This window comes from Cajanus cajan, chromosome 7 (genome assembly GCF_000230855.2).
Source record: "Cajanus cajan strain Asha chromosome 7, NIPB_CcT2T_4, whole genome shotgun sequence".
NCBI lineage: Eukaryota > Viridiplantae > Streptophyta > Magnoliopsida > Fabales > Fabaceae > Cajanus > Cajanus cajan.
The window spans coordinates 48,206,643-48,228,824 of record NC_138523.1 but is presented as its reverse complement, the minus strand read 5'-3'; the positions used below and the strand labels follow the sequence as shown (position 1 = coordinate 48,228,824).

The 22,182-nt window shown below is 35.8% G+C and overlaps 2 protein-coding genes across 2 annotated transcripts; one reads left to right on the top strand and one right to left on the bottom strand.

The window, feature by feature from the left end:
- Positions 1 to 13,514: 13,514 nt before the first annotated feature.
- On the bottom strand, positions 13,515 to 18,839 carry LOC145950057 (uncharacterized). The gene has a single exon (XM_083060982.1). It carries the CDS (start codon positions 18,837 to 18,839, stop codon positions 13,515 to 13,517), a length of 5,325 nt encoding a protein of 1,774 aa, XP_082917108.1.
- Positions 18,840 to 19,459: 620 nt separating this feature from the next.
- LOC109805105 (gibberellin-regulated protein 1) lies at positions 19,460 to 20,739 on the top strand. Its single transcript, XM_020367072.3, has 3 exons — positions 19,460 to 19,651; positions 19,805 to 19,859; positions 20,500 to 20,739. The coding sequence occupies exons 1-3, from the start codon at positions 19,568 to 19,570 to the stop codon at positions 20,679 to 20,681; spliced, it is 321 nt and encodes a 106-aa protein (XP_020222661.1). The 5' UTR covers positions 19,460 to 19,567; the 3' UTR covers positions 20,682 to 20,739.
- Positions 20,740 to 22,182: the final 1,443 nt, after the last annotated feature.

The following is a 22,182-nucleotide window of genomic DNA, read 5'->3' as shown; positions in this document are numbered from 1 at the left end:
AAGTCGTAAGAGTATTATTTTTATTTGACATTTGATTTGAAAAGTGAAGTTTAATTCAACATTTTAATTATAATCTAAACACTCACTAAAGGTGGTTTTGAAAGAGCTTAATTGTAATTTCATATTTTTGTCATAGTTTATGTTATAAATGTTTAAGAGTTAATAAAGATAGGTATAGGGCTAGTTCCTTTAAAATTGAAAACTAATTGTTAAAAAATTGTTTTTGAAAAATACTTAAGAAGCAGATCATAAAGATTTTTGGAAATTATTTATTTATTGAAAATATTTTGTCAGAAAAAGAAAGCATTTTAAACAAACGAGCTCATATTTGCAAGGTTAAATGTGTTTTCTATCATTGAAAAATTTGTTGAATTTGCTGTTTGTCTTTGAACTTTTTTATTAAGTTGTTTAAGTTATCAAAATTTTAAAAACTAGAGATGCACGGTATATTTGAGTAAGTAGTGTAACATGAATACATGATATCTAATTTTACAATGATAGTAGTCATATAATTTAAAATTATATTTATATTATATCTTTTATCATATATAATATTTTAAAACTCACGATCAAAAATTAAATTATACTTATAAAATGTGACTTTTGCTCGTAAAACATGACTTTTGTTTATTAAACATATTGTATGACTCATTAAAGTTATAATGAAATTATGATGTTTTTTTTAATTAATCACATTTTAGTAAATAACTTATTTGTAAAATGAAGTATATCTATTCAATAATAGTATTATAATTCTTTTTTTTTTATTATTTAAAACGACCGTAATGTATATCTAGTTTGAATACTTAATAGAAGGACACTACAATATCTAGGAAACAAATAATTAACTAATCGAAATTTATAATATTAAATATTTAAATTAATTTGATAATATTATATACATTTATAAAAAATAAATAAATAAATATTAGATACAAAGCAGAGAAATATAAATAACATACAATATAAAATAACTTGCATACATGAATAATGTTTAGAATTGAAAATTTCGGAATTTGTCATAAATCACGAAACAATGCGTCATAATTGAGAGCAAAAATATAAGGAAAAAAAATATAAACTATCCTGCTGTTACACATGAAAATGAAAGAAATCAATAAAAATGATTTAGAAACATTTGGTCTCCTTTTGTTTATTTTGTTAAAAGTTCAAGTGTTTTTTTTTATTAACTCTTCTTCTTTTGTCTACAATCGAGGCTTACTCGAACTTCTTAAATGAAATGTAGGATATAGATTTTAAATTTTAAGTTTGAATGTAAAACTATTTATTCCAATTTGATTATTATCCAACATGGGTTTATGTCGCAAAAAATGGTCAAATGCTTAAAAACTATGCTTTTATTGAGTTTGGACTTTATTTTAAAGGCTCAAATTGAAATTATTTAACTATTAGTATAATTATAATAATTAATTGTGTAATACTAGAATAATCTCAAAAAAATATTTTTAAGATTTTTTTTTCAAAGAAATTGTTTGTTTATAGACGACTTTTCATTGGGAAATATTAGCTATTTACCTTCTACTTGCTTGTTGATAATTAACAATAAGTTTTAGCCATCAATAATCAAAAAAACATATCAACAACGTGCCCATTGTAAAGTATAGACAATTTTTTTCTTCAAAAACAAGTTACTTTCACCTCTGCTTTTGATTAATATGCATTTGTCTTAATAAGTGTTCTTGAATTTGAGTTCTAAGTATATGACTGTCTTAAATATTTTTAAAAAAATGTTATTTATCTGAATCTAAAAAAATCATTTCTTCTAAAAGAGATATATAGTCTAAAAAAACTATTTGTCGGTAAGTTAGAACAAAAGTTGGTTTTAGCAATAAAGTAACCTATTCTTTTTATAGTGATAACTGATATGTTAAATAAATTAAAAAGTAACCACTTTAATTAAGCAGAGTTCTCCCATATAAGCTCTAAAGTATTCTGCAAAAAACAAATATAAGCTCTAAAGTCAACGACATTTAACTATTTGATTAAATTAATTTCTTCCAAAGAGGCTATAAATACAACATTTCTCTCTTCACTGCTATAAGCCACAAAGTTTTTTGATCCACTAAAAGAAACAAAACTCTCACCTTCAAGCCATGACCATCTTTAAAGCTCCGCTGGTTTCAATTCTCATTTTTCTAGCAATCGTGAATCTCGTGAAATCAAATACAATTGTAAACATTTCAATTGCCATGAATTTTATTGTTACAATTTGTTTTTTGTTACGTAGAAATCCCAATTATTTGTTTAAATTATGTTGACCTCAAACTTTTCTTTTCCCTGATCAACTTCATGTGTTTTTTTAAAGAGTAATGATTTAACTTCCGAAATTTTTTATCCGAAATTTCGTCCGAATAATTAAAATAATAATATTTTTTAATAAATTTATTATAAAATAATTATTTTAAGAGTATCTGCGGTGAAAGTTGTTTATAAACAATTTTTTATGCCACATCATGTCACATCAGTTTTTTTTTATTATTTATGAGTTGTTTAAATTTTAGTAAAATTGCTTGTAGAAGCTTCAGTACTTAAAAAAAATGAAAAAAAGTTGATGTAACATGATGTGGCACAGGAAGTTACTTATAAACAACCCTTACTGCAGATGCTCTTAAATTTATTAAAAAAATATTATTATTTTAATTTTTGGACAAAATTTCGGACAAAATTTCGGTGACTGAATCAATACTCTTCTTTAAATATCAGGAAACTAGGACTGTGGTGAAGGAAGCAAGTTCCACCTATTCCCCACTACTGATCGGTACAAATCCTCATTGTAAACAGTCAAGTTAATCATTGATATTATATGAAATTTTTTCATAAATGAATTTATTTTTTAATAAAGGAAATTTTAAAATCTGTTTTCATTAATCACAGTTTATAAAAGAATTATTTACTTTAGTTATTTGAGAAAATCTTTTATATACCATCATTCAATCAACTATGTACCTAGGAATTTAGTTCTGTTGATTGAACATGATGTAATACAGTAAATCTCTTCGCACCAAATTTAATTCCCACATTTTTTATAAAAAAAATTCGTTGTATAATTATAAAATATGGCTTACTTTTACTAACTCGATTTATTATAAGAGCAAAGTGGTATTTACAAGTGTTGAACAACTTATGCTAATAATTTTCATTTTTTTTAAGGAAATTGAACCATTTTTATAAAATATGGCTCCTCTTTTTTGTTTTTTTTATTTTTGATTTATTTTTTAATTTTTGTATAACGAGACACGAAATGTTTCATTTTTATCAGTTAATATTAAAGTAGAATTTAACTCTTGATTCTTGAAAGATTTTTTTTTTAAATAAATTTTTTTGGTTTAGCGGTAGGGGTTGTTCCACGCTTAAGCAAAGTCAGAAGTTCAAATCTTGTTTTGTGTATGCAGCCGCGCTTGGGGCCAGCTATCCTACCCTTTGAGGTGCCTCCAACTTAATCTATCAGCGATAGATACTCCAAAGAGATGAATAAAAAAAATGTTACAGAATGGTGGGTGTTACTTTCTAAACGTGCAAATTTATATTGTTTAATCTATAACTTCTACCGTTGAGGAAGTTGCATGGCTGTTTTTTATTCTATCCACATAATTTATTATTTAACTTTTTCATTTCAATTATTCGAATACTAATTTTGAGTTAAAATGAGTTTGTCTTTGTCCTATAATTTTGTGACATATTGTCTCTTTAGGAAGCCTATTATAATAGCGAGTCTCGAATGCAAACACCGAATAAGAAGAATTGACCAAATTTCTTGCAGATTTTTCCCTACTTTTTTCATTCATGATAATTGAACATAGATACCAAGTAAATTTACAACACTTACATATTTTCATTAACTAACTGGATTATACTCCTTTCATTTTCCCCTCCTTAAAATTATCCTCTATACCCTGTATTAGATGTTTTCAATAAATCTATTAAGTATGTGTTTGGTTACGCGTTTAAAACGTGATTCAGAACAAAAATCACGTTTAAAACGTAAAAGTTATAATTGATAGCTTTTATTTTAACATGATTTATCACGTTGAAAATCTGAACCAAACACACACTAAGTTTCTTTAAAATTGAAAAAACTAGTTATAAAAAACGGCGTTTTAAAAAAATACCTTTTTAAGAAGCAGACTGTCAGTGTGTTTTTTAAGTATTTAAACAAACAAGCTCATATTGTGGGGTTAAATGTGTTTTTTATCATTGAAAACTAACTTTTCTGAATTTGGTTCAAGTCTTTAAACGGTTTAATTTCTCAAAATTTTAAAAATAGCTGATCCCGACAGTCATATGTTTTTATAAAGAAAGAATATATTTTTTTTTAAGTGTATAATTTTTTGCAGACCGTCATGTAATCTATGTAAAGAAATGAACAGTAATGAGATTAAGTAGGAGCATTGGCCGAAAATAATATGATATATCTTTTTTTAAGAAAAAAATCCAGTTTGACTTTTTAAATGACACATGGATATAATTTCAAATTTTTTTTTATCTAGATCTTCTGAATATTTTATACCCGAACCACTTTCTTCGACCTGTATCTTGTAGTATGAGAGTTGTGTAATTTGATTAGACTTGAAAGACTTTGTTTTTTATTTTATTGACAAATGTTAGTAATGAGTAAATTATGTTACTTCCTATGAAAAGTTTTAAAGAACTAAACAAAAATTGAAGGTTGGTCCTCAGTCTCAACCTCTTTCCCCATCTCCAATTACACTGATTTACCAGCATGAAAAAGGTTGGTATGCTTAAACTACTAAGTGCATGTTTGGGAACAGAATTTACACGTTCTCAAGCAAGAAATTAATAAGCAACATTTTGTTGATTTGATGTTGAACGTGATTTTTTTTTTTTTTTCATATTGAACCGGTTTCTAAAAATGTTCCTAGACTGAAAGCACACAAGTTACTTTAGGATGCCCTTGATTACATTGTTTCTTCTTTCTTGGATTTAGCAAAGTACAAGTTAAGGAAAGTGGTTTGGACCTACAATATTCAGAGACCCAAAAAAATTAGTAAGTTGCAAGAAAAGTTAGTTTTGGTAATAAGGATCATTTGGATAAATAACTTAATAAAAATTTTATTTAATACTTTTATATAATAAGAACTTATATTATAAGTATCTAAAATTTAATAATTGATAACATTTAGATATACAAGTTCATAAATATTTATACAGATTTAAAGTGTTTCAATTTATTATTATTTAATCATATATAATTTGTTGTCTTATTTTAAAATTAAAAAATTATAAATAAATCTTGATTGGAAAAAATAAAAATTTTAAAAGTAACTAAATAATTTTTAAAAATAAAATTGTATACCACATAATATTGAAAATAAAAAAATTACTAATCATTTTTCACCTAATTTTAGTTTATAAAAAAATAAATTATAAAATATAATAAATCAACTATATATAATCGTGATTAAAAAATAAGAATCATAAATTTTAAAAATAAAAAATCAATTTGATATTTTTTATAAAATCACGATTTAAATAATTATTGTATAAATATATATATATATATATACATATATATATATATATATATAATTATTCCAAGTGTGTTATTATGGAAAAAAAGATAAATACTGAAAAATGGGTTGAATAGTGTATATCAAAAACCTGCACGTTTTCTGTAGTGAAGTAGTAACATTAGTCAGATGAAACAAGAAGAGCAGTTAAATGAAACACTAAGTACTTTTATACTAGTTCGCATCAACCACCAAGACTATGTCAAATTTTTTATCCAATCGCATTGAGTTTCATTATATTTAAACAAAGATACAAGTATTATTTTAACAAGTCATTTTGGTTCAATTCTAAGTATTAATTAACTTGCCTTTTTAAGCAATTGCTCAAGTGTTCTTTTAATAACAAATATCTTCATGTTTAACAACCAAGTATTCTTTTACGATTAAGTCTCTCTAAGATTAAGAACAAGCATTACTTTTCAGTCAAGTCTCTTTAGGTATCAATCCCATAACAATGGTTGTGAAGATCGCAAAAAAAGTTGTGTTTGTCTCACTAAGATGATATACAACTAATTATGGAGCAATGAATGTTTACAAGAAATAATAGGTTTTCAGATAATATGTTCCCTCACAAATGTATTTATAAGTGTTTGTTCTCTCTTGTTTATTGTGCATTGAGTCTTCTTATATAATAGCTTAGAGAAGATGACAACTACAACACTTTGAATTCATTTCACAAGTTTGATTCACTTGTCTTCGTCATCTTATCTTGCGATAGTAGGTAACTGTTTGACACATTTAATGTGAGCATTAAATGCATTTAAGAAAATAGTACATCTTATTTAATCAATGAGACTACTTATCAATTTTCCATATCAAACAAAACTAGCAGAAGCAATGTCATTGCAAAACAGTTATAACAGTGACATTGTCTTCTTTTTTTCGTGAATTTAGTGATTTAGTCTTAACGGAAAGCATGGTTATTCTCATTAATAGATTCGTGAATTTTCAAACGTATTTTGATTCGATTTGTTAAGAAATAAAGCATTAAAAGTAAATTTTGTCATTAGTCTTGATAAATAATAAATATTTAATGTATACGAGACAGAATGTATGTTTCATCTAATTAACAATGTCTTACAGATGATTTACATCTTACACTTCATCTGATAAGGCTCTCAAATATATATTTCAAAGACATTTTTGCAAACATTTATTCTATATAAAAATATTTTATTTGTTAGTATTAAAACTCTAAGTTTAGGGGATATTTTTTTGACTTAACATATATTTTGGAAAAGAAAGTTAAGAAGATTTTTTTTTTTATAATAGGAGAATGTAAATTTTGGGAGGAAGAGATGTAGAAAATTTTGGAAGGAAGAAAAAATAGAGAAATAAAAACTTTTGGAGGGAGAAACAAAAATCTCCAAAGCGAGTAATGTAAAAGAATATAAAAATACACTCTTTGGTCCTTGACTTTTAACCAAATCACACGAACCAATATATAATGGTTATATTAGCTGATTTTATTGGATTTATAAAACAAAATCATGAATTACCAATTTTACTTTTCTTACTTGAAAATCGAATTTTCATGAGAGTCAAAGATATTACTTCATATAAATGTTTATGCATCAATACCAACAAAAATAATTAAAAAATAATAATTGGAGAGTCTAAAATGTGAGCTAGAAAAGCACTCCCTCACGTAATCATTAATATGAGTAAAACATGAAGAAAAAAAATTAATACTTTAAATTAATGATAAAGTGTCATACAAAAAAGGATCAACAAATTATCTTAAATTATGTTTTATAATAAGGGTCGAAGTGAATGATTTTTTATGAGAAGTAAAAAAATATATTTACATTGGTGACAATATTTGAATATGAATATTTCTTAATAAGTTGTATATACAATTATCAAAATAAATTCAAAACATCTTATTTAATCAAGGAGACTACTTATCAAATTTTCATACTAAAAACTTGTAGAAGCAGTGTTATTGTAAAACAACTATAACAGTGACTTTATCTATTTTTTTCTTCGTGAATTCAGGGATTTAGTTTTGATAGAAAGCATGATTATTCTCTTTAATAGATTTGTGAGTTTTCAAACAGTCTTTTGATTCAATTTGTTAAGAAATGAAGCATTAAAAGTACATTTTGTTGCTATTCTCAATAAATAATAAATATTTAATATATACGAGATAATCTATATGTTTCGTCTAATTAATAATGTCTTACAAATGATTTGTGTCTTACATTTCATCTGATAAGTCTTTCAAAGACATGTTGGAAAGACATTTTTGGCAAACATTTATTTTATATAAAAACATTTTATTTGTTAACATTGAAACTCTAAGTTTATGGGATCCTCTTTTGACTTAATAAATATTTTATAAAAAAAAAAGTTAAGATTTTTTTTATGACAGGAGAATGTAAATTTTGGGAGGAAGAGATGGAGAACATTTTGGAAGGAAGGAAACAAAAAAAAAAGAAATAAAAACTTTTGGAGGGAGAAACAAAAATCTCCGGATGGAGTAATTAAAAAGAATATAAAATTATACTGTCTGGTCCAAAACTTTTAACCAAATCACACAAACCAATATAAATGATTATGTTAGTTGATTTTATTGAATTTATTAAACAAAATCATGAATTACCAATTTAACTTTTCTTGCTTATAATTGAATTTTCATGAGAGTCAAAGATATTATTTCATATAAATATTTATGCATAAAAAAGGATCAACAATTTATCTTAAATTGTGCTTTATAATAAGGACCCAAGGGAATAGTTTTTAATAAATAAAAAAAATTTATGCTGGTGACAATATTTGAATATGAATATTTCTTAATAAGTTCTATATACAACTTATCAAAATAAATTCAAAATATGTTACACACTATCCATAAAATATTTTATATTTTATATTTTATTATAATAATTACATTTACTTTTAATTTGTCAAAAAATGAAATGTAAATAAAAAAAATTATAAAAGTGTGAATTGCTAATAAGATCTCATTATTGGATCAAAATTTGTAAAAATGTAATGTGAATTATTTAAAAATGATGTGAGATAGTGATCTCATTTAATGTAAAATAAGAACCTTAATAAGTTGCTTATAAAAACCATTATTGTAGATGCTCTAATACACTTCTCTCATTACATTTACTCTCATTAGTTCAATTTTTTTTTGTAAAGATAAGGAAACATTACAAAGATGATTGCAATGAGGATTGAATATAGGTCTTCATGCTTTTAACTACCCCAACCCCTCCCCACCCAATCACTAGGCTAATCCTAGTAGTTTCATTAGTTCAAATTTATTGAAAACTACAAATTTAAGAGAGAGAGTCATTAAATAAAATGTGTTAGAAAAAAATGTGTTAGAGAGTGTGTTATTAATATATTTTGTTTAGTAATGTACCTGTCTAAAGGATACACCAATAATCCTTTCGTATTCTGAGGGTCGAACGAGTGCTCCGAACCAATATTCCGGTGTGGGGGAGGTACCTGCAAAAGGCACTCCGACGCTCAAGTCAGGACAAAGCGCAGATATCGATGGCAATTAATGAACAGTGACCTTACCTCGTGACAAGAGCTATTTATACTGACATTTATGGGCCCGGACTTCCATGGGCCCTGTAACAAGATTACCAGATTAGGTAATACGCTCCTAATCGGCTTACGGGTATGCTTAACCCTTAATCCTTAATTATGGGTACATTCTTACCTCTATTAGTAGGAATCTGAGTTCACTCGGCCATCTGGTAGCCGAACGGCATTCGGCCACCTGGTTCGGTCATTCAGGGGCCGATTGGGTGTCGGCTATCAGGTGGCCGAGTGGCCGAACCAGGTGGCCGAATGGCCTTACTAGTACACTTGCCCCCTAGCCTTGCGTAAGGGTTACCTTTTGCAAGGGTACAAAGATTAAGTGTAGTTGTGGAGGAAGTCGAAAATTTGGATGGATCTGCATCGTTGGATTTTGAAGATCAGGCAGTTACATTTTTTCTGAATTTTGAATTTTCCCGCCCTTTTTCTTTGCTATATATAGAGATGCGTGGTGGGGTCTTTCCTCCGTATCGCTCTCAGCCGAATAGGGTTATCTTTTAGCAGGTTCAAGGTTTGAGCAACGTGTAACAGCCCAAGCAACCCGCATGTGGATATTGTCCGCTTTGGCCCACGGCCTCACGGTTTTGCTTCTGGCAATGGCACGCATGCCACCCCAAAAGGCCTCCACACAAGGAAGGTATCCACACCCATATATATGGCATGCTTCGTTCTCCTTCCTAACCGATGTGGGACTTCACAATCCACCCCCCCTCAAGGGAGTCCAGCGCCCTCGCTGGCACACCGGCCCGGGTCCCGGCTCTGATACCAAATGTAACAGCCCAAGCAACCCGCATGTGGATATTGTCCGCTTTGGCCCACGGCCTCACGGTTTTGCTTCTGGCAATGGCACGCATGCCACCCCAAAAGGCCTCCACACAAGGAAGGTATCCACACCCATATATATGGCATGCTTCGTTCTCCTTCCTAACCGATGTGGGACTTCACACAACGCGTGCCGAGTGACTTTCAATCTTGGACTCTCTTGGTAAGTTTATTTGAATGGTTACTTCTTCCGAGGGCTCTTCGGTTAGTGTGGCTCGGTCGGCGTCATCCGAGGGGTCGTCGTCCAGGGCTTCGGGGCCGAATACGGATAGGTCGAGCGAAAATGCAAGTACAGGAGAAGAGGCCTCAACTAGTGGGAGTGAAGAAGTGCCAACCAAAGCGAGGCGTGTCTCAAATCGGCAAAGATATGGACCATCGGGAGTTCCTGGGTACGAATGGGTAAACGGAGAAGTGACTTCGTATTATTCCCGGTATCGAGATACGAACATGATCACAAATTTGCTGGAATATACGAAATGTTTGACCTTTGATGCTCGAGAGGAGCCATATCCGATCGGGGTTCGGTCATGCCGAAACGATGCTTTTCCCAATCCGGACACTGTGTGCTTGGATAAGCAGGACGAGAGGATGGCTTCGTTCTACATGTATGACTGTCTTCTCCGAGACTTAAAGGTGAAGTTGCCTTTTGACGAATTTACCATGGGAGTGCTTCGGGTTTTGAATGTTGCGCCGACCCAATTACACCCTAATAGTTGGGCTCAACTTCAAGGTTTCAAGCATTTATGCGTATGTATAAATATTAGGCCGTCACCTTTGCTTTTTCTATCTTTTTATTCGTCCCGTCCTTCCGATTTGGCCAAGTGGCTATCTCTTAGCCGAGTAGGGACTCGGTTATTGTTGGATAGTTTTACTTCGTCGTATAAGAATTTCAAAGCTGGGTTTTTTAGAGTGACTGTCCGACCGAATGGAAGACGTTTCTTCTTCGGGGCCGACGGCCGAAGTCTTTTTCCTTTGAACTGGACGCACGCCCCTCGTCCCTATGATGTGGTGCCGGATGAGCTTCTCACGGCCGAAGAGCAACGGGATTTGCAGTTTTTACTTCGGCTTCCTCGGCGCTTGCCGACGAGGTCGTTGATAAATGTGGTTGACTCTCCCAAATGGGATAGTGACTTAATAGGTACGTGATTTTCCCATTTCGGCCTTTGTCTAAATTCATATTGATGTTCATTGGCTTATTCATGCAGGAATCATGGTGAAAAGCGGAGCCGACGAGTTTAACATTCGTAACCTTCTGGCCGGGCGGATTCGACAGGCTAAGGCCTCGGGAGCCGTAGGCAGTTCGGTAATTGCCCAAACGCCTCGTCCTGCCGGTGACAACCGAACCCCTCCTACTCCCGAACGGAAGCGGAGAAAGGCGAAGAAAGGGAAGGAGGTTGCTCATGAAGGGCCGAAACGGAAAAACAATGAAGAACGGCCCGAGAAAGCCAAGAAGTCCAAACAGACCATGTCTTCTCCTGGCGGGACGACTATATGTGTGCCCCCCATGATAATGTCAAGGGGTTTTTTGAGTGAAGAAGTTTCGGCCGAGATGCTGGCTCGGCCAAGCACCATCTCGGATAATGGTCGGGAGTTTCTGGACCAGTTAGATGTTGCGGCCAAGTGGAAGTATTTTTGTGAGGTGCAATCTCGGTCAATGGCACTTGCACACCATCTCGCCCTGCAGCCATTCGGCGAGTTGGTGCAGTTAAGACAAAGAGTTGAGGATGCCGATAAGGCAATAGCCGAGGCTGTGGCAACTGCCGAGGAAGCGCTAGAGAGGAATCGGCAACTCGCGGCCGAGCTGGATGTTCAACGGCGCAACAATGACACTCTTCGGCTGGACATGCAAAAGGCTGCAAATGAAGAGAAGCGCCGATTGGAGGAGGCAAAGGCAGAGTTGGAAAGGGTGAAGGAGCAGGCCAAGGACCGTATTGTGGCCCAACATGAAGCTGGCTTCCGTCATGCCCTTCGGCAAGCGCAACATTTCGGCCGTTTCCCGGAGGACTTTGAATTTGACATGTCAAAAGACTTTTACCAAGGGTCTTTCATGCCTTTTCAAGATATGCCTGAAGGGGCCACTCCTGATGGTGACGCACCGAACGATGATGATGGCGAGGATGAGGAGACTCATGCCGTTTCAGATGGTGACACTGAAATTCATCAAGAGTCGCGACCGACTCAGGAGGACGAGCCGGAGGTACAAGGGAATGCTGATGACAATGCCGAAGAGTAGTCTTGTAGGAAACTTAGGCTTCTTGTATGTTGGGCCGATAGAGCCTCTCTTTTTTTTTTTTTTTTTTTTTTTTTTTGTAGAACTTGGCCGATAGAGCCTATTCCTTCTATTAATGAAAGAGTACTTTTTGAAGAAACTTGTGATTTGGACTATTATTTTTGAGTAATGCCGAGCGGGGTTATTTGACTTGTTTGTCTTTGAGCAATGCCGAGTGGGTTGACTCGGCTTGCCTGTCTTTTTGAGCAATGCCGAGTGGGTTCACTCGGATTGCTTGTCTTTTTGAGCAATGCCGAGTGGGTTCACTCGGATTGCTTGTCCTTGTGAGCAATCCCGAGTGGGTTTACTCGGATTGCTTGTCTTTTTGAGCAATGCCGGGTGGGTTTACTCGGATTGCTTGTCTTTTTGAGTAATGCCGAGTGGGTTCACTCGGATTGCTTGTCCTTTTGAGCAATGCCGAGTGGGTTTACTCGGATTGCTTGTCTTTTATAGCAATGCCGAGTGGGTTCACTCGGATTGCTTACCTTGAGCAATGCCGGAGGCACACCCTTGGCCGAATGGGGTTATTCGGGAGGGAAGCCTTATTGCGCGATTCCGAAGGCACATCCTTGGCCGAATGGGGTCATTCGGGAGGGAAGCCTTATTGCGCGATTGCGAAGGCACATCCTTTGCCGAATGGGGTCATTCGGGAGGGAAGCCTTGTTGCGCGTTTCCGAAGGCACATCCTTGGCCGAATGGGGTCATTCGGGAGGGAAGCCTTATTGTGCGATTCCGAAGGCACATCCTTGGCCAAATGGGGTCATTCGGGAGGGAAGCCTTATTGTGCGATTCCGAAGGCACATCCTTGGCCGAATGGGGTCATTCGGGAGGGAAGCCTTATTGTGCGATTCCGAAGGCACATCCTTGGCCGAATGGGGTCATTCGGGAGGGAAGCCTTATTGCGCGATTGCGAAGGCACATCCTTTGCCGAATGGGGTCATTCGGGAGGGAAGCCTTATTGCGCGATTGCGAAGGCACATCCTTTGCCGAATGGGGTCATTCGGGAGGGAAGCCTTATTGCGCGTTTCCGAAGGCACATCCTTGGCCGAATGGGGTCATTCGGGAGGGAAGCCTTATTGTGCGATTCCGAAGGCACATCCTTGGCCGAATGGGGTCATTCGGGAGGGAAGCCTTATTGTAATCAGTGGAAGATAAAACGTGTTGAGTTAAGCTGCTTCTCATTAATAGGTGCCTCGTTAAAAACCTTATCGGCCAAAACCCCTTTTCACTTTTTTGTAAGGGGAAAAAAGACCGATAAGGAAAAGAGTGCACCGAGAAGATATGTTGTGATTACAATGTTTGAATTCAAAAACCTAGCTAAAATACACTTTCAGGTGAGACGAATTCCATGTTCTTGGAATGACCTTGCCCGACAGTTCCTCGAGCTTATATGCTCCATTGTCAAGGTTATGGCGAATACGAAACGGGCCGTCCCAATTAGCCGCCAGCTTGCCTTCCCTAGGATTGCGTCTTGCCGACCCTTGAACCCTCCACACGAGGTCTCCTATCTGAAACTCCCTCTTGACGAGTGATGAGTTGAATCGCCTTGCCATTCGCTGTTTGCAAGCTTCCACCATAATCTGAGCTTGGGCACGAACTTCATCGACCATGTCGATTTCGGCCCGGAGGGATGCCTCATTGCTGTCTTCATTGAAATATTGCCTCCGAAACGATGGCTCTCCCACTTCAACAGGAATCATAGCATCCGTACCATACGTTAGCCGAAAAGGAGTTTCCTTTGTTGTTGACTGTGGTGTGCACCGATAGGCCCATAGGACCTCCAGCAACTCTTCGGTCCAAGCTCCTTTGGCGTCGCCTAAGCGTTTCTTCAACTCACCAAGAATAACCTTATTCGCTGCTTCAGCTTGCCCATTTGATTGTGGGTGTTCGACTGAGGTGAAGCGGTGTCGAATACCCAAGTCTTCCACAAACTTGTTGAGCTTGCGATCTGTAAACTGGAGTCCATTGTCAGTGATGATGGCGTATGGTATTCCGAAACGCGTAATAATGTTCTTCCAAAGAAACTTCTGAACATTACTTGCCGTAATGGTAGCAAGTGGCTCGGCCTCAATCCACTTTGTAAAGTAATCAACTGCCACCAACAAGAATTTGCACTGGCCCTTGGCTATGGGGAATGGGCCGAGCAAGTCCATGCCCCACAGAGCGAATGGCCAAGGCGAGCTGATAGTATGAAGTTGTTCTGCCGAGGCGTGGATCAAATTTCCATGCTTTTGACATTGAATGCATTTTTTGACGAATTGTGCACAATCACTCTTGATGGTTGGCCAATAATAACCTGCCCTTAACACTTTAGCTGCGAGGGTTCGTCCACCCGAATGTGATCCACAAATGCCTTGATGAATCTCCCGTAATACATAATCAGATTGTGCCGAGTCTACACATTTGAGTAACGGGGTTGAGAAACCCCTCCGGTACAATTGTCCTCCTATGACCGAATATCTAGCAGATTTAGTCCGTAGGTTTTTAGCGGATAAAGGTTCATCCGGTTCCTTGCCATGGAGAATGAAATTAAGAATTTCGGTCATCCAAGATGTATCGGGTGATTCTGATCCTGTTTCTTCTACCACCATGCTATCGGTCATAGCGGTGCTTGGAGTGGGTAATTCTAGGTGCAAGGTAGTTCTTAGCTGACCTGGTTTTCTCGAACTGCTTGCTAACCTGGCTAGTTGATCGGCGCGTTCATTGTTTTCTCTTGGCGTGTGTCGTACTTGTATTTCATCGAACTTGGAGCACATGTTGTGGAAGAGGTGATAATAACGGAGCAGGTTGGGATCCTTTACCTGAAAGTGATTGTTAACTTGCTCCGACACAATCTGTGAATCTGTCCAGCAAATTAAACGCCGAACCCCAATATCATCTGCCAATCTTAGCCCTGCTAATAGCGCCTCGTATTCGGCCTGATTGTTGGAGGCTCGGAATCCGAAGTGCATTGACTGCTCAAGGATAATCCCCTTTGGTCCTTCAAGAATTATGCCTGCCCCGCTGCCAACGTTGTTCGAAGAGCCATCAACGTGCATTGTCCATTGATCGCTTTGGAATTGACCACTAGGTTGCAACTCATTAATGAACTCAGCCCAGTGTTGTGATTTAATCGGCCCCCTTGGCTCGAATGATATGTCAAACTCCGACAGTTCAACGGACCATGCCATCATTCGGCCTGCGAGCTCGGGTTTCCGTAAGACCTTAGCGATAGGGCAGTCAGTTCGAACCACAATCTTATGTCCCTGGAAATATTGCCGCAATCTCCGAGCAGTGTGAACCAATCCGAGTGCCACTTTTTCAAGTAATTGGTACCGACTCTCCGAGTCTTGCAACATGCGACTGATAAAATAAATGGGCACTTGAGTTTCTTTTTCTTGTATCAAGACTGAGCTAATGGCTTCCTGGGAGACACACAGGTATACCACAAGGGCCGATGATGGGTCGGGCTTAGAGAGTATTGGGGGCGTTCCGAGACGCAACTTCAACGCTTGAAAAGCCGTTTCACACTCTTCGGGCCATGCGAATTTCTTTGTTCTTCTTAGAAGTTTCAAGATTGGTTTTGCTACTTCTGTGAGGCATGGGAGAAACCTTGACAGAGCTGTAAGCCGACCAGCCAATCGTTGTACTTCTTTGACACTTTGAGGACTTCGCATTTCGATCACGGCTCGGCACTTATCAGGGTTGGCTTCAATGCCTCTGGCCGAAAGCATGAAGCCAAGGAATTTGCCGCCTGCGACTCCGAAGACGCACTTTTCTGGATTGAGTCTCATGTTATAATGCCGAATTTGGTGGAAGATCTCACTCAAGTCTGTGATGTGATGATTAAGGTTATTGGATTTGACAACCATATCGTCCACATAAACCTCCATATTTTTGCCGATCTGACTTTTGAATATTTTGTTCATAAGTCGTTGATACGTTGCACCGGCGTTCTTAAGGCCGAATGGCATTACTCGATAACAATAGTTAGCCGAGTCGGTGATAAAAGCCGTCTTCTCCTCATCCTGTGGGTGCATTTGGATCTGATTATATCCTGAATAGGCATCGAGAAATGTCAACATGTTGTGCCCCGAGGCACCATCAACCAGACGATCAATGTTGGGCAAAGGATAAGCATCCTTTGGGCAGGCTTTGTTCAGGTTGGTGTAATCCGTGCACATTCGCCATTTTCCGTTTGGTTTTTTGACCATAACTACGTTAGCAAGCCATGTTGTGTATTGTACTTCCCGGATGAACCTCGCTTCAAGTAGTTTGGCCACTTCATTTTCAACCGCTAGTTTCCTTTCGGTGCCCATCTTCCTTTTTCGTTGGGCTATAGGCTTGGCCTCTCGGCAAACAGAGAGCTTGTGGCACATAACCTTAGGATCGATGCCTGGCATATCTGAGGGGATCCATGCAAAAAGATCTCCGTGCTTCTGAATGACCTTGCTTAACGCACGGCGATCTGATTCAGATAATCCGGCTCCCAAGTACGTGACTTGCGATGTATCGGGGCCGATCCGGACTGCAACTTTTTCTTCTATTGACTCCATTCGCTCATCTGCATTCATTCTTGGATCCAAGTCCCATGCCGAGGATTTATCTGCTACCATAGGGTTTACCACGTGAACTCTCCTTGACTTCGATTGCTTTTCTTCCACGGGGGCTACTCGCAAACTAGCGAAGTAACATTCTCGAGCTGCCTTTTGGTCGGCATGCATTGTAAGAATTTTTCCCTTGTCGGATGGAAATTTCATTGCGAGATGTGGTGTTGAGACAATAGCTCCCAACCTATTCAATGACGGCCGACCGAGGAGAATGTTGTAGGAAGTATTAACATGTACCACTATGTACTTAACTTGGATTTCCTTGTACTCTTGCTCGTTGACACCGAAGCGAGTGAAAAGCTTAATGTACCCCTTGGTACTGACTCTTTCTCCCGAGAATCCAACCAAGGGATCATCGTATGGCATGAGTTCTTTTTCTGAGATCCCCAACTGCTTGAAGGTATTCCAGTACAAAATGTCGGCCGAACTGCCCTGATCCACCAAGGTTTTCTTTATTATGCAATTGTGGATTTCAACACTAATTACCATTGGATCGTCTTGTATGGGATCGATCCCTTGGAAGTCAGCGTCAGTGAAGGTTATAGCGGGTAATCTTCGAACAGGTTGCCGACTGACCATATTGACCGACCGGACGGCGCGTAAATGCCTCTTTTGCGCCGAAGAGGTTGAACCTCCTCCCGCAAATCCCCCCGCGATGGTGTTGATGACTCGCCTATGGGAAGATGTCGGCTCATCTTTCCTCTCACGTGATCTGCTTCGCTCGCGGCGAGGTCTATCGGCGCGATTTTGCCGAGGTGGGTCATGTCTAGGTTGACGTTGGCGTTGCGAATCAGACCGATCCACGAACTTATGAAGCTGCCCTTGCTTGATTAAATCTTCAATTTTGTCTCTGAGGGCCGCACACTCTTCGGTAGAGTGCCCCCTATTGCGATGGTACCGACAAGATTTACTAGTATCGGCGCGCGGTGGCGTGGCAGCTCTTTTTGGGACGGCCAGAACCTCCGATGTTAGAGCTTGTTCAAGAACTGCAGCGCGGCTTGCATTGAGTGGAGTGTAGTGAGTGTACTTCGGACCCCGCGTTGGCCGATCCCGAAGTGTGATCTCCTTACCTCGCCCCCGATAGGATGGTTCCGCCGGTTTTTCGGGCTTTCCCGACGGTTCAACTCGGGCTTGATTTCGGAACTCGGCCAACTCCTCCATCTGCATATATTTATCTGCTCTTCTTCGCAGGTCGTTAATATCTGTAGGAGGTTTCTTGCAAAGGCTATTGACGAATGGCCCCGGCTTTAGCGCTGTGGTCAGATGATGAAGCGCTACGGCCGGGTTGAGGTCTCGAATTTCTAGGGCTGCCTTATTGAACCGATCCATGAACGCACGAAGCGTCTCCTTCTTGTCTTGCCGAAGGCTGACTAGTGACAGAGAGGTCAAGCTATGGGGACGGCTTGTCGCGAACTGGATAGTGAACTGTGACGACAAGGTGCTGAAAGAATCGATTGAATTGGGAGGTAGTCGGGTGAACCAACTCAAGGCCCTACCTTTGAGAGACGTTGGGAAGATACGACATAAGGCAGCGTCGTCCGTAGTGCTCAAGGTTACCTGCGTAAGAAAAACATCGAGATGTTCATCAGGGTCAGTGGTACCATCATACTTATCGATAGGTAAAGATTTCCAATTGTCCATCAAAGAGAGTTGCATGATGGATGAAGTGAATGGGTGTCGGTGCGATCCGATAGTTGCCAAATCTGTGGGTCGGCCTACTGTTGGTATGACCGAAGGGAATTTTTGAGGTGCCACCGCCGAGGCATGAGGGGCCGAGGTGTGTACTGCCTGGGATTGATATGACCCCTGGGTTTGCGTGTTAGTGGCCTGAGTAGGTTTCCACGATGAATCTTGATTTCTCAACGCCTCATTCTCGGCTCTCAAGGCTGAAAGCTCCCTCGCATCCTTTTCTCGCTGCTGCTTCATTTTCTCCATCTCTCGCTTCATCAGTCGAACAGTCTCCGAAAGATCAGTTTCATCTACCACTTCCACGTGCTCTTCTTCTTCGGTTTGATGTTCTTCCATGTTCGTTCTCCTAGTTATCGCCATTGCTTTCGCTCAGTTGATCTTTTAGAATCGTTTCGGTTCGGCCCCACGGTGGGCGCCAAAATGTGCCTGTCTAAAGGATACACCAATAATCCTTTCGTATTCTGAGGGCCGAACGAGTGCTCCGAACCAATATTCCGGTGTGGGGGAGGTACCTGCAAAAGGCACTCCGACGCTCAAGTCAGGACAAAGCGCAGATATCGATGGCAATTAATGAACAGTGACCTTACCTCGTGACAAGAGCTATTTATACTGACATTTATGGGCCCGGACTTCCATGGGCCCTGTAACAAGATTACCAGATTAGGTAATACGCTCCTAATCGGCTTACGGGTATGCTTAACCCTTAATCCTTAATTATGGGTACATTCTTACCTCTATTAGTAGGAATCTGAGTTCACTCGGCCATCTGGTAGCCGAACGGCATTCGACCACCTGGTTCGGTCATTCAGGGGCCGATTGGGTGTCGGCTATCAGGTGGCCGAGTGGCCGAACCAGGTGGCCGAATGGCCTTACTAGTACAAGTAATAACTTAGATAAAAAAAAAGTAAACACTTTAATTAAATAGATTCTCATATAGCCTCTAAAGTCAACATCATTTAACTCTTTCATTAAATTATTTTTCTCTAAACACGCTTTAAATACAACATTTCTCTCTTCACAGCTATACGTCCCAAAGTTTTTTTATAACCAAAAAAAAAAAAAAAAAAAAAAACCTTCCCCTTCAAGCCATGGCCATTTCTAGAGTTCAGCTGGCTTCAATACTCATTTTTCTAGCCATCGTGAATCTCGTGGAGTCAAATACAATTGTAAACGTATTAATTTCCATAAATTTTATTGTTACATTCGTTTTTTGTTACAGACTAATCCCAATTATTTGCTTAAATTATGTTGACCTCAAACTTTTATTTCCCCAAATCAACATTCAAATGAATTAGTGATGTTTTTTTTTCTTCTTTAAATATCAGGTAACCAGGACCGTGGTGAAGGAAACAGATTCTGACTATTTCCCTCTATACATTGGTACAAAATACAAATTCTGATTGTAAACCGCCAACTTAATATTTGATACCATATGAAAACTTTTAATAAATGAAATTTTAAAAACTTTTCACAAGTCTCTCAGTTTATAATTTTTTTTATTTAACAACTTAAATATATTTTTAATCATGTAAAATGAGTAATTTTGATTGTGATCATTATTAATTTTGTTTTTTTTTTCATCTCTTTAAATTTTGTAAATATTATTTTTAATTAATGTAAAATGAGTTAATTTTGATTTTGGTTCTCTAAAATATTTTTCTTTAATTTTCATCTTTATAAAGTTGAAATTCGCTAGTTTTTTTATCTGTAACAGTTATTTTAAGGTACATATATAATATTAATGAAAAAATTTATAAATTATTAAGTTTGTAAATAATACTCAAGATGATCACTTAATTTTTTTATTTTCATATAAAAAAATTGGTTAAAAAAAGATTACATCAAAGTAAAAATTAAAACCGAGTTTCAAATTTTAAATGATAAAAATAAAGATTTTTTTTACAAATATAAAAATTAAAATCTGTTCATTTTGTAATTTAAATTAGTTGATAAAAATATTTAATGTATCTGATCTGACTCTCAGTGGGTGCTTTATTTATTTATTTTTTATATAATGTAGATTGTCCTTCTGAATGCAACCGGAGATGCCGGTTATCGTCAAGGCCGAATCTGTGTAATAGAGCCTGTGGAACCTGCTGTCAACGGTGTCATTGTGTGCCTTCGGGTACCTACGGTCACTATGAAGAGTGTCCATGCTACGCAAATATGACTACCCACGGTGGAAGACACAAATGCCCTTAATTAGTTACATTCATATGTTCTATCTTTTCCTTCTCAATAAAGTGAAATTGAATATGAATCCAAATATGTTGATTTGGTTGTTTTGTTGCAAATATGTTGCAGTCACTTATTATTACTTTCACTTTTTACATGACTTAATTATCTAATTTATTACAATTATGAAAAATATTTAACTTAATTAATAATAATTTTGTCTTATCTATCCATATATTATTAAAAGTATAATAACTTGTTAAAATAATTTTATACTAAAAATTATATAATGCATACTTACTTTTTCCTAAAACTTTTTAGTTTTTTAAAATTCAAATATTTTTCATTAATTATAAAATAAATTTATTAGTACTTAATGAATTTATAACCCTAACATCAATTATAAGAACACTAACTTCATATTGATTTTACATGAATTGTGCTATTAATATATATAAACTTTTTCACATTGATATTATTTAATTATTATTTTATATGGTATTCATCCTTAAAAAAAAAAGATATATTTTCTCCTTTTTTCTCATTATCTTATCATATATAAATTTGCAATACAAAATTTGAATCAATGTGTACTAATAAAGAGTGAAAAATCGTTAAAAGCCTATCACATAATATATAATATACTTCTAAATTCAATTTATGAAGCGGTAAAGACAATATAATAATTTTAATAATTTAATAGTTATGAAACAACATGTAAAGATAAAGATAAAAAAAAAGTTTAAATTATAGTTTTAATTAAATGTAAAGATTCCCTTAAAAAAATTAAATGTAAAGATGAAATTAAGTTCAAAGTCGCCTGACATGTAAAATGAAGAAATCATTCAGTTATAACGTCTCTATATTTAATGGACGTTGAAAATATTGAATAATGAACATTAAGAAGTTTTAATGCAAAATTAATCTTATTATTAATTGAAAAATAATACATTAAATTACATTTAATTAGTATTTATATATATATATATTAATAAATATATTTATTAATAGGTTGAATTTGATTAAAATTTTAATTGTAAAAAAATGATTGTGAAGATTTTTTTTAAAAAAAACCTAATAAATAAAATATTATTAATTGTAAAAAAAATAAAAAATTGGGTGAAAATTATAACATTTATAATGTAAAATATTTGTGGTATATTTTACTAATAAACTACCATGTTTATTAACAACTCTCATTAGAGTGTAATGATGTGATGTATAAAATTACTTAAAAAAATAAATAATAACTTTTAAATAAATAACGTTGCTTGAAACATAAATTAGTCTAACAAATAAAAAAAATATATTATTTACTATGTTTAAGTGTAAAAAAAAAAAAAAAGTTATAAAAGTGCAAGTTATTTATAAGATTCTACTATTAGAGCAAAGTTTGTAAAAATATAATAATAGTTGATTAAAAATAATATGATATCCAATTTAAAGTGAAATAAAAACCTTAATAAGTTACTTACAATAATTACTATTGAAGATGTTCTAATGTTATTACATATAAAGTAGTTGATAA